Source organism: Carassius auratus, unplaced genomic scaffold (genome assembly GCF_003368295.1).
Source record: "Carassius auratus strain Wakin unplaced genomic scaffold, ASM336829v1 scaf_tig00214183_4049273_7079891, whole genome shotgun sequence".
NCBI classification, from domain to species: domain Eukaryota; kingdom Metazoa; phylum Chordata; class Actinopteri; order Cypriniformes; family Cyprinidae; genus Carassius; species Carassius auratus.
Window position 1 is genome coordinate 1,952,783 of NW_020527547.1, and position 12,851 is coordinate 1,965,633.

General features: G+C 37.5%; 2 protein-coding genes across 3 annotated transcripts; one reads left to right on the forward strand and one right to left on the reverse strand.

Annotated features, from left to right (window-relative positions):
- Positions 1–121: 121 nt before the first annotated feature.
- On the forward strand, positions 122–7,169 carry LOC113091375 (myotubularin-related protein 2-like). Its single transcript, XM_026256871.1, has 16 exons — positions 122–314; positions 764–824; positions 935–958; positions 1,035–1,098; positions 1,181–1,275; positions 1,354–1,458; positions 2,519–2,623; positions 2,762–2,845; positions 3,264–3,413; positions 3,519–3,707; positions 3,787–3,972; positions 4,071–4,277; positions 4,889–4,981; positions 5,087–5,200; positions 5,451–5,627; positions 6,445–7,169. Exons 1-16 carry the CDS (start codon positions 271–273, stop codon positions 6,607–6,609), a joined length of 1,863 nt encoding a protein of 620 aa, XP_026112656.1. The 5' UTR covers positions 122–270; the 3' UTR covers positions 6,610–7,169.
- Positions 7,170–7,355: 186 nt separating this feature from the next.
- Positions 7,356–12,220, reverse strand: LOC113091376 (histone acetyltransferase KAT5-like). Of its 2 annotated transcripts, XM_026256872.1 has the most exons (14): positions 12,114–12,219; positions 11,939–12,005; positions 11,639–11,707; positions 11,372–11,508; positions 10,516–10,689; positions 10,276–10,356; positions 9,821–9,883; positions 9,285–9,533; positions 8,840–8,929; positions 8,523–8,663; positions 8,259–8,352; positions 7,982–8,141; positions 7,815–7,896; positions 7,356–7,674 (listed from the first exon to the last, which is right to left on the reverse strand). In XM_026256872.1, the coding sequence occupies exons 1-14, from the start codon at positions 12,126–12,128 to the stop codon at positions 7,540–7,542; spliced, it is 1,557 nt and encodes a 518-aa protein (XP_026112657.1). In that variant the 5' UTR covers positions 12,129–12,219; the 3' UTR covers positions 7,356–7,539. The 2 variants fall into 2 exon arrangements, with proteins under 2 accessions (XP_026112657.1, XP_026112658.1); XM_026256873.1 differs by lacking the exon at positions 9,821–9,883 and having other exon boundaries at positions 12,114–12,220.
- Positions 12,221–12,851: the final 631 nt, after the last annotated feature.

Below are 12,851 nucleotides of genomic sequence, written 5' to 3' on the forward strand. Positions count from 1 at the left end.
TTGCTTGTTGCTGTTGTTTATAGGCTAATATAGATATATTTACTTTGTGTTCCTTCTGGTGTTCGTTTCTCATATATTGTTTCGCCACAAACGCCCAAAGCGCGAGCGCGAGCGCGCACGATCAACCAGCCCCACCTAGAGGAATTCTGGGAAGACATGGCAGCTTCCGCTGTTTGTGTTCACTCAGTTTCCGCATAGAACAGTCACTAAATTAACAGAGTTAAGTTCATTTCACAACTTTATCAGTGGCGCGGTTTGGTCCTCTTCGGGATGGAGGAAAGCGGCAGTGTGGACAGTGTGGAGTCGCTGTGCAGGTACCAAAAGAAATCACAAACACACTCTCTCACACATATACATCACCGAATGGATGTTTACAATACTTAATTTCGCAAACGGGAGGAGTGCATAATATATGTGTGTAATATATTATTTCTATATATTATAAGGATAGTTATTATTTACTCAACATTATTTTGTTCCAAATCAGTATGACTGACTTTCTGTCATTATTGTGTAGTAACGTTACATTAAAGAAGATTAATTTTTATTGTATAGAAAAGCAGAGGTAATGTGAGTGAATGATGGCTGTGGTTTCGAGTCTCTAACATTTTGTACTGTATGTTCCATGGATGAAATCAAATTTGGAGCAACATGGGGATCAGTAATTGATGACAGAATGTTCATTTCTGAGAAAACTGTTCCTTTAATCCGTAAAGCTCATAGGTGTGCTTTAATCCGTCTTCATCCTCTAATATCCTTTTAGCTCTACCACAACGCGCTCAGACCGCTCAAATGGCACCAGAGTTTCAGACACAGAGCTGCGGGTCAGTCAGGACCAAAGTCCAACCCAGTGTTTCTTATTCTGTTCTTAAAACTGTTGTATGTTCTAAACTGTTTTATAACTAAACCTCATTCATTTTTTTCTTCCTTACAGAGTAAAGGAAGGGCAATTCAAAAGGTATTTCAGTGTACATGTGAGTGTAAAACTTGGATTAAGTCTCAGTTCTCATGATCTCATGTTCTTCTGCGTGCAGGTCTACAAAGACCCCAGTAAAGCCGAACTTACTCTTCTGCCAGAGGAAGTGATTCAGGATTCCGGTATTTGTGGTATTATATTATATTGATGGCTGTACATCATTCTGATGGTTTAAATGTATGTGCTTATTGTGTGTGTCCACAGCTAAAGACGTGACTTATATATGTCCATTCATTGGGCCTGTTAGAGGATCTCTGTCTGTCACTAACTATAGACTTTTCTTCAGGTGCACTGACAGGGTAAGAGCCATGTGCTCATGCTGTTTCTGTATGAATGTTGGAGAGAATTTCTAAACTAAAGACTTTAAATCACCATAGGAGCCAGTGTTTCGACTAGATCTACCTCTTGGAGTTTTGAGCAGAGTAGAGAAGATCGGAGCAGCAACTAGCAGAGGAGATGTCTCATACGGCCTTGCCTGCAAGGTTTTAAGTTATTTATTTATTTATTTATTTAAATAAATAAAAAAGGTGGTTAATGTGAAGACAACTCTATATTACTAAAACTATACTAAAACTAATAAAAATGACAAAAGCACATAAAAAAGCACAGACTTTATTTAAATTTACATTCTTTATTAATCCTTCACAGGACATTAGGTTTGTTACAATAGCAGCAGGCATGTCACACAGACAGCAACGATCTATCTATGTCTGCGTCTACATTCCTAAAATCAAACTAAATATATTAACAAAACCAACTATTCCCAAAACTGACCTTTTCCACTCGATCCTGTGTGATGACGATGATGGAGCTTGCCTTTTATTCAGTTAATTTATTCTATTCCTATCTGATGTATGTGCTCCCACTTTCCAGCACACCACCCTAATGAAAAGAGCACTGGCCACAACAGTCTTATAGAAGGTGCACAGCAGTGATTGACAAATGTTAAAAGATCACAGCCTTCTTAAAAAGTACAGCCTGCTTTGACCTTTTTTCATATACAGGAACGATGTGGCTGGACTAGTTTGTTAACCAACTGTACTCCAATGTACTTATAGTTGCAAAGATCCACATCTGTTCCCAGAATGGAAACTTGATCGGGTTTGGGCCCCGTCCTCCTAAAGTCAATGACCATTTCTTTGGTCTTAGAGATGTTAAGTCTTTGGTGATTATTATTACACCAGGCTTCATAGTCCCTAATTGTACTCCTGTATTCCTCCTCACAACCATCCCTGATATATATATATATATATATATATATATGTTGTTATTGTAGTATTTTTATTTTACTATAATTTTCATACGTTCACTTTTCATTTTATAGTTTAAGTTGTAGTAATTTAAGTTGTAGTAGTTGTAGTAATGTGCTTTTATCATTTTATGTATGTGAACATCTGGCACATATGAAAATACATTGATAAAAATAAAAGTTTTGTGGTGGGGCCATTGAAGATGTGGGCAGGACATAAAATTAAGCAGCAGAGTAAAGCCTTAAAGTTAATTTTATTTTTATTTTTTGAAAATTTGCTCAATGTCTTGTAGGATATGAGGAATCTACGTTTTGTGCACAAGGAACCAGAAGACTCACTAAAGAAATCAGTGTTTGAGTTTCTGATGAAGTTTGCTTTTCCGGTGTCAAACAACATGGTGAGAAACATAAATAGACAGAGAGTATATATTAACACAGCATGAAATATATTTTACATATCTAATTTAACTGATTTAGCCTCAGCCTAAAATTAATTAGTATCACTCTCTATGTCTCCTTCTCTTCTCTTTGTCTAGTCTCTCTTTGCATTTGAGTATAAGCAAGTGTTTCCTGAGAATGGATGGAGGGTGTATGATCCCCTGGCTGAATACAAGAGACAGGTACAGTGTGTGTTTATTCATTTGTTTGTTTTTGAGTTACAAGGTGATAATTAACAGTCATCTGATATTTATTGAAAAAATAAATTATTTTAGGGTAATCAGGACTCTAAGCACAGGTAGTTTTTATCAACCCTAAAGTTTTTTTTTTTGCAATTTTATTATTCAACATTTCATTATTAATGTTTCATTTTATTACCTGGTATTTATGTAGTTATAAATGTATCATTAAAAAATAATATTACAGATATAGTTTGTCCAGGATAACAATCATTTAAACAGTTTAGCACCATTCAAAAATAAAAAATAATATATATATATATATTTATTTATTTATTTAAATGCAGAATGCTGTTTAGCTGCTAAGAATCGAGTATCTGAGTCATGTTTTAAATACAAATGTGTGTGTGTGTGTGTGTAGGGTCTTCCAAATGAGAGCTGGAGGATCTCTAAAGTAAATGATCACTATGAGCTATGTGATTCATACCCAGCAGCTCTAGTTGTCCCAGTAACCATTACTGATGATGAACTGCGACGTGTCTCCAGCTTTAGGGCCAAAGGACGCATTCCGGTCAGTGTCATGACACATTACTTAATCGTCACACGTCAGTCTGTATGTGCACAGTTATTCGTCCTCGGGCCTCCCCACTGAAGCTATTGGCTTGACCCGGTTTAGGTGCTATCATGGATTCACCCAGAGAGCCAGGCCACAGTGGTTCGTGCCAGTCAACCGATGGTGGGCCAGAACGGTCGCCGCTGCAAAGAAGATGAAAAGCTCCTTCAGGCCATTATGGATGCAAATGCACAATCACACAAAATGTTCATATTCGATGCCAGACCAAGTGTGAATGCTGCAGCTAACAAGGTGAACATTCACTGTTTTGTCAAGTGTCTGTTTTAAATGAAAGTGAAACTTTGAAAGCCTGTGTCCATGTGTATTTTAGATGAAAGGGGGTGGATTTGAGAGTGAAGATGCTTATCAGAATGCTGAACTGGTTTTTCTGGATATCCACAACATTCATGTAATGCGTGAGTCTCTACGGAAACTAAAGGAGGTTGTCTATCCCACCATTGAGGACTCTCATTGGCTTTCCAATCTCGAGTCCACCCACTGGCTGGAGCACATTAAGGTGAGATGAGATTGATCATGTGAATCGCCTTTCTCAAGTGTTAAGAAACATGAGGATGATGAAGTTGGCACTGATTGTGTGTTATGTGTGTGTGTTAGCTGATTCTGGCAGGAGCTTTAAGGATAGCTGATAAGGTGGAGTCTGGGAAAACCTCAGTGGTGGTTCATTGCAGTGATGGCTGGGACAGAACTCCTCAGCTGACCTCACTGGCCCTGATAATGCTGGACTCTCACTACAGAACCATACGAGGGTTTCAGATACTACTGGAAAAAGAGTGGCTAAGCTTCGGTCACCGCTTCCAACAGGTCAGTCATCCAGTTGTAGTCTATGTGATACAGCAACAAGCAAGACCATAAGGGGATAAAAGGTTTGCTGTATCCCAAATTTCTTATTTGTCAACTCATTCACTATTCCCTACAAGTGCACTGTCTCTATTCTGGGCACATACCATTATATTGATAGATTAGGCCCGGTTCTATGGGGTGCTAGAGGGTGCTAAGCACCCTCAAATGAAATCAATAGCACCCTCAATAATGGTGTAATAATGGCATTTCATTGCAGATTTGGCAAACTATCCAGTGGTTTATGGTTTGCGCTCTGGAGATCGGTTTCTATTTCAACATCTTTTGGAGTATTGAGCAATGTAGCCAATCACAGACATATCTGTTGATTTCTGGAATCCAACAGCCAATCAGAGGCGTTTAAGTTAGAATCCACTCACCGCTCAATTCGGAGCAGCTCAGCCCAAATGATCTCATAACAAAGTGTAGACTTTATGTAAATAAGAGATTCATTATGCTATGTTACTATTATGTAACTTTGTTATAAAAAGATGTTTTAAATAAATGCTGTTCTCTTTTTAACATAATATACATCATTCTATATTCATCATAAATGATTATTTTTGTGAATATAGAGAGTGGGTCATGGCGATAAGAATCACACGGATGCAGATCGCTCTCCAATCTTCCTGCAGTTCATTGACTGCGTCTGGCAGATGACAAGACAGGTGAGGGCAAAACACCCTAGACCTATCAGAGCAACACCTGCCTGTGTCTTCATTGAATTTTTATGTCTGTGTCTGTATAAGAGATAAATGTTTGTCTTTTTACAGTTTCCTGCAGCTTTCGAATTCAATGAGTATTTCCTCATAACAATACTCGATCACCTCTACAGCTGCCTTTTTGGGACATTTCTGTGTAACAGTGAGCAGCAAAGACTCAAAGAGGTAAGAGAGAGAATGGCCTTGGGCATACATTTGTGTACACTTTGTATGCATCTCATTTGCACAGTAAGTTTGAAAATTAAAGTTTAGCTTTTTATGGATCAGAATGGAATTTGGCAGATGCTTTTGTCTTAAGCAACTTATAGTAAACAATCCTATGTCATTATGTTAAATTATAAATGAGAGTGAGATTTGTGTGTAAATATAAGATGAGTGTGTGTAGGTCTAAGGGACTATCTGTTTTTGTGTTTAGGAAGTCCCAAAGCAAACTGTGTCTTTATGGTCATTTGTGAACAGTCAGCTTGAGGAGTTTGTGAATCCGCTGTACGTACACTTCCCCTCCCATGTGCTCTTCCCCACCGTCGGTATACGACACCTCCAGCTCTGGGTCACCTACTACATACGCTGGAATCCTCGCATGGTACCACAGGTACGCTCCAGGTTTTAATGGATGTGTAGATGCTGAAATTGTCTGGTTTATTATCTGACTTTGCTAGCTGAAGTTTGCTCATATTAGTCTGAAAATTAAGACATTTTAATTGGGCTTTTCACACTGCACTTAAACCCCAGGTTATCGTCGTTCCACACCCTGCGGGTAAAGTTTTGTTTCACATTAGTAATTTAGAAGCGGGGTTAGCACCGCTTTTACCGAAAGTTGTGAATCCCTGCTTGAACATTCATGGAAACACAGTGAGTTGTATAAACAGTTTTCAGAGTTTGAGAGCAAAAATGTTGACTGGTGATGGAAAACATGAACTGGAATGAAGAAGAGACACTAAAGTCCATTCAGGAAAAACTACAGTATTTAACTGCATTTGTCCAAGCAATGCCGCTGACATTGGGTTTAGGAATGTACAGTGTCAATTTATGAATACCCAGGATTAATGGTTAACCCAATGAAAAATATGAGCAATGTAAAACTAGAATCAAAGTAACCCAGAATTAGGTTTACCTACAGTTTAGAATGACACCGGTTCAACTATTTTAAATGTGAAAAGCCCTGTTCTGTACTAAAAGTGTGCTACTACAAAAAGTATCTATTGGTTTGATTTACAGGACTATATCTGTCCATCTTTAAACCACATTTTTTTGTGTGAATAAATATGCATAATTAGTGATGTTATTATATTATCCATCAACTAAACATCTTACATTTTATTTAGCATTTTAAGAACTTGTGTTTTAAAATGGCTCGTGCTGTCTATGTGTGGTTTGAAAGTCTCAGTTTGATGAACAATGTATTTTAGGAACCTGTCCATCAGCGCTACAAAGAGTTGCTAGCAAAACGGGCAGAGCTTCAGAAGAGGGTGGAGGAGCTGCAGCGCGAGGCGGCCAATCGTACGGCTTCGTCATCCTCTGAGAGGGCAGGGTCTCCTACACGCTCCATCACACCTGTGCAAACCTTCGTATAAATGCTTGACAACTTTAAGGAATGCTGATCCCCACACACACCACATGAGCGTGTCAAATGGTTCTCCTGTTACTTGCAGTGATGCACAACTGATGTAAATTCCCACACTAGCTGGCTGGATGGAAGGAAGAAGCTTTTAATCTCTAAATCTGCTCGATACTGGTATTATATTAATACATTTATTAAGACTATTGAAGCATTAATGCATATTAGAAAAACACATTAGGGTCTGTTCTGTATGAGCTGTAAGTAATAGAACCCTCTGACTGAGCATCACATGACCAAAGTATTGCGATGTCCCTGGGATTCTGCCTGAATCATCTTGATGCAGAGGGAAGTTGAGGCCAGTTTTTTCAGCCTCAGGGTTTAGCGTACAGACTTCTCTTTACTTGAAATTACAAACTTTCTTGCACTTGTTTAAAATGACACTATGTAATCATGTTATAGAATATGCTCTATAATCTAAGTTTTGCTTCTACATTAACACTGTTGACAAATAAAGTCTTGACACTAATTCAGTTAGGATTCGTCCACAGCAATAAAACATCTGCAGTAACTGGACCTAGACAATAGTGTTTTGTTCACGTGTGGATGTTTTCATGTAGTTTGTGTAGTTGTACAGTCTTGAGTATAGCAGGATACAACGTGTAATTGAATACTGGAAAGATTAAATGCATGTAACGCATCACAGAAGCTGAGCTACAATCCTTTATCTTTTAATCTATAGTGACTGAGAAAACATCTCGATTACCCCAAACAGTTGTTTATTTACACATCACATTCAGTTACATTTTTGAAATGGCTCAAAATATTCGCGAACAAGTGCTTGATATAAAAACCATAAAAGAACATAAATACAAGACTATTTACAGTATTTATGTTGGTTTTAATTCCCCTCTGTAGCTGTGAGCTAGCAGCCCTCCTCTGAACTTCACCACTTGCCCCTTTTGCTCCAGTCTTTAGGAGTGAAATGCAAGCATTTGGGATCAATGCGGAGGTGGCGTTTCTGCATGGCACGCTCGTGACCTTCCACTATGTCCTCAGACAAGGTGAGGATATATTGACCCTGCAATGGAGAAGAGCAAAACCAATCTGAATTAACAAAGAACATGACTAACGTTGTCTGACTTTCAATCCCAAAATAATTCAGTTTGAGAGTTTAAATTAAGACAATGCATTCTTTCACTGTAAGTTTTTTTTTTTTACCTTATAATAATTGATGAGGTTGAGGTATTGAAGAGTTGATATCACATCCTCTTTCTTGACACTTGTGATCTCGCTAATTTCACTAAAAATAACAAAGGCAAGAACACAGCTAGAAAACTGTGCCTACAAGGTATTTCTTTAGTACAATACGAACAGTGGGCACATACTTGATGGTGATCTGTGGCCGCTCTCCATTCTCTGATTTGAGGTCCATGAGTATCTCCAGAATGGTCTGGGACCAGTATGAACGGTAGGAGAGCAGGCCTAAATCAGACAGAGGTTTCTCTGGGGTGCCTGTCTTTCCTTCCACCTTTGACAGCTCATAACCTTGGAGACCAGATGAGACGTGAAACAAGGCCCACAACATTAGTGCTTATTAAAATTACATAGTGGCATAAATTATTGACTGCAAATAACTAGTCCTGAGAACCGTAAATTACTCACTGAACTCAATTAGTAGTTTGCCATAGCCTCTTCTCTGATAAGGTGGTAAGGTCAGTATACAGGCCACATTATAGTCTTCTGTTGATTCTTTCTCCTTTAATGAAAGAGAAAAAAAGACATTTAATATAGTGGCCTCCAAAGACTATTTGGACATTTAATATTAGAGAATATCAAATCAAGAGACGTTCATTTTTAAGGAAATCTAGTACACACAAATGATTTAAGGATTAAAAAGCAACAGATGTCAGGAGATAAAGAATATACCTTTGAGAAGTAGCCCACTATATGGAAACCCTTAGAGTCATACTCCGTCATAACATAGAAGAGGAAAGGGTCTGTGTCGTAGTACAGGGTCTTATGGTCCAGAAAGCATTTGGCCAATAAACACAAATTTTGGGAATATGCCTGTACAGTGAAAGAGCAAAGATTTAAAAGACCATCAAGAGACCACAAAGACAAAACTAAATAATGTGTCCGAACAGCAACATTGAAATATTCTTTATTAAGTTTAGCCACTTGAGTTATTTGTGTCAAATCACTTATCCAAACTCTAATTGTGTCATATGCCTCTTATTACACACCTTGTTTTTTCTTCCATCTATTTCAAAAAAGGAGATTGTTCCTTTCCGGTAGATCTCATTTCCTGGTGGATGCCGAAGGTTGCATTTCGTCTTTAAAAGTTACAAAAGGATTAATAATTGTATTAAATGTAATACCAATCATAAACAAAGTATGTGTAACTACAACATGTATTTAAGGATGTAGTCACATTTACCATTGTGAAATTTCAATAGGAATCCGTGCAATCAAGAGTTCTGCATGAGGGTGAAAATGTTCCCCAAGCAGATTTTGTTGGACTTCAAGTTGGTCATAGAAATTCGCTGTGTTGACCAACAGAAAGCTGCTTGGTTTAAATGTGACTTCAGTGTGTGATGCGCCTCATGCATAGCTTCACTACTGACAACGCCTGGGAAATTTTGCTTATGTGACCACACCTTAAGCCTAAAGTCTTCAAACTAGTCTTACCAAGTGTCTTTGAAGACATTTGAGGCTCTTGAGGTATTTGAGACAGAATTCACAGAGGTAGAGAATGAGCAGAGAGGTGAGCTCCTGTGGGTATGGAGAGAAGTACCAAGGCTTCAGTCTGTGCCGGCCCAGCTCAATACAGTCTATGTTCTTCATCCGCGTAACAATGTCATCATGACTGCGGTCTGACACCAAACTACCAGTCATGCGCGGGGCAGATGGGATTCCATCTGAACTGTCCTGAGAGTCCTGAGATAAGAGAGTAGAGTCAGCAAGAATAATATGAAACATCAAAACATGAGAATGTCCTTCATATTTAAAACATGTTTGTGAGTTTCCTGTAAAAGGTTTTTTTTTTAATGGCAGGTTTACCTGATTTCTTTCCCACAATATATATTTATGTATTCAGTGCAATGGACTCTATTATTTCATTTACTGAATCCTATCTAGAACCTGATTCTTTAACAGCCATAAACCTCCATTCTGACAAGACACGCAAACCAAAGCAAAAGCAATGGGAAATAAAGGAGCCGGACCTCTCCTGGCAGCAAATAGATGGTGGAGCAGCGAGGGCTGTTATTCTGGAACATCTTTACCATCTAGAAAAACACAAGGGGTTGCAAAGCTTTGGGAAATTTGAATGGAGGAAGGTAAATCATTGTAGAGCAGAAAACATTTTTTTTTTTTGTTGCTGGTCATTTGGTTTCAGTTGGAACGCAGTTCTCACTCTGCTCTCAATAGTAGTCAGTTGGTTTTTGATATAACAGTTTGCATAGCACAGAATTTGTATAACACAATATTTCACCTATATAACTATAGTACTTTACTTAATAGTATAGCAAAATACCTTCATGGGATAAAAAGAATAGAAGTGCCCTAAAAAGCCACAATCCTAATTTTAACAGATGCTGAACATCGTACATGAACATTGTCATGATAAATTCATGACATGTTGATTTTGAGAATGAGACTTTTTATCTGCAGGACATACCTCGTCTGTCCCTCCACAACTTTTTCTTTTTCTCCCAGGCTGAGGAGGAATAAGATGACGCTGGATGGAGGTTGTGCCATTCTTCCAGGAGGAAGAGGAAGAAGCAAACCAAATAAAGAAAGGTTTGATTTTTTTAAATATTACATTAATACTATATAATATATACATAACAATTAAGAATATATATATATAAATAGAAGAGACAAACTATTCTTGAATAGTTGAACAGTCATTTCTTACTGTAGTGAGAGAGGTGAGTGGTTCATGCTCATCTCTGGATTTAATGCTGAAAGAGGAATCTCTCATTGCTGGATAGACAGAGGCCTGACTGGCCTCTGTAGAACTAGGAAGTGAAGGCACTGGAGTCGCTGCGGTCACTTGTGTTGCCAAAGAGACCGAATCTGCTTTCCTTTTCTGTAAGATCAAATGAAAACAGGACAGCTAGTTTTACTCTGCATTAAAAGTGGGTGCAATGTTCTGCATTGACTGCAAAACTGAGTAAAAAACTGTGGTCTGGCTGTATTAGGAGATTTTACATACAGTTTGCAAAATGAATAGAATCGCTTTAGGAGTAACAAAACATCTTTTTGTGTTCCCTGTGCAATAAATACTACAAATATATCTAGTATTTTAGATATTATTTTAGTATATTATAACTTGGCATCTTTCAAAGATTTAATCTTATGTAATTCCTTTTACAATGCTAAAATTATTTTGCAATAAATATCTTTAATATAACATCTTTTAATATAACATAAAAGATTCTAAATGCAATCTGCAGTTTAAATCAAGATGAAGCAAAAACTGCATCCCTCACACCGTTTAAAAAGTGTATCATGAGCTTATTCAACTTAGTCTTTAATTCAGCCCATTCATCATAAACTCTTGCTGTGCAGATTGATTGGCAAAAAAGAATGGGCAGGGATCGTCTGTACCGGTTTGGGAAGGGTTTTGCCTCTTGAAGTTGCTGAAGCAGTCTGAACATGATGCAAATTTGAAAACAGCTGCATATGATATACTGTAGATCTCTGCCAGTGAAGTGGGGGAGTGCGGTTTCTGTGTCTAGAGTCACAGGGTGAAGAGTGGATCCTCTTACCACGTCTCTCTCTGGAGAGCTCGGCCGAGACCCAGGCAGGCCATCCTTCATGGGAGTCTTTGCCTCCTTCTTGGGAAATTGGAGTTTCTTAATATCCAGCCTGTCTGGAGTAACCCACTCATCCAGGCGTTTATTGACTTTCAACAAACAAAACATTTTGTAAAGTTTTTTTTTTCTTTGAGATTAAAGGCTCAATAAAGAAAATCATGTAACTAGGTAAGCGACCAAAATATTTACCAAAGACCAAAGCGAATGATTAATACTCACAGTCAATATAGTGGACATAGTAAAGCTTTTTCCCTTGGATGTCTTTGACACTGAGAATTTCAGCCAAAGCTATGAAATGACAAAATTATGAATCACTTTTGGTGAAGCAAAAAGTTACATCCTTAATATCTACTTATAGATACATAGATATATAAATCGAGATATTTATAGATAGATAGATATATGTATAAATAGATATATATTTTTGTACTGCTATTCACATGTAGCTACTTTTGTACACATAAGCGCTGCGCAAGGCGGAGAAGCAGCTTAGTGTTATGTGTACATTCTGATACTTACGCCATTCGTCTTCATTTACTTGATTTTTTCGCAGCACGGGAAGTCGACAGCCCTCTGTGATCTCCACCTATGAGGACATAACGCGATTACGAACGACATCGAACAGCAAAAACAGAACAAATGTCATTTAAATAGATACTAAGACTACATAAGAACTAACTGTCTGTTTACTTACCGAGTGATCCGCCATTTTTTTTCCTTTTTTTTTTATCAGGCGCACACAAAAGTGCGTTGCAGAACACGAGTCGCGTTGATTTTGCGTGAAGTGACGCGCTAACTTAGATATTATTAATAAAAGTTATTTTAGCAGTATGGCTATCTTTTTATTATTATTATTTTTGTAGTAATAAAGTAATTCACATAGTAATTTAAATATTTGTGTGTCGATTTACATGTAGGACAGTGTAGAAAAAGTGTAAGGAGCAAATACAAAATACAGTGAGGCTAACTGCGATGAAACGTGGTGATAAATTGAATTAGACATTTAGATGAAATATTTATTAAAACGAATATATGTTTCGCTGTGGCATTTGGTGTCCAATGTCCAGTGTGAATGATTGAAATGTAAAATTAATAATAATAATAAAAAGCAGGAATTCTATGTTTAGTTTCATTACTACAGAATGTGCATTTCTTACAATTAGTTTGGATGCATTAAGTTCATGTAGAAAGTGAAGACTATCCTGCTGGAAATCACTTGTAATCAAATTAAAGATTCCTTAAATATTAACACTGTAATTCGTACAACTGTAATTGTACAATTACTAAAATTATATAATACAACTACGTTATCTACATCAGGGCTATAGCTTCTGATAAACACCATTCTATCACATTTTCTGTTTAGTTTTGCTCTAGAGACTTTTCAAGGAAAATTCAAATTTCCTGTCTGAGCCATAATGGAGCCACTTAC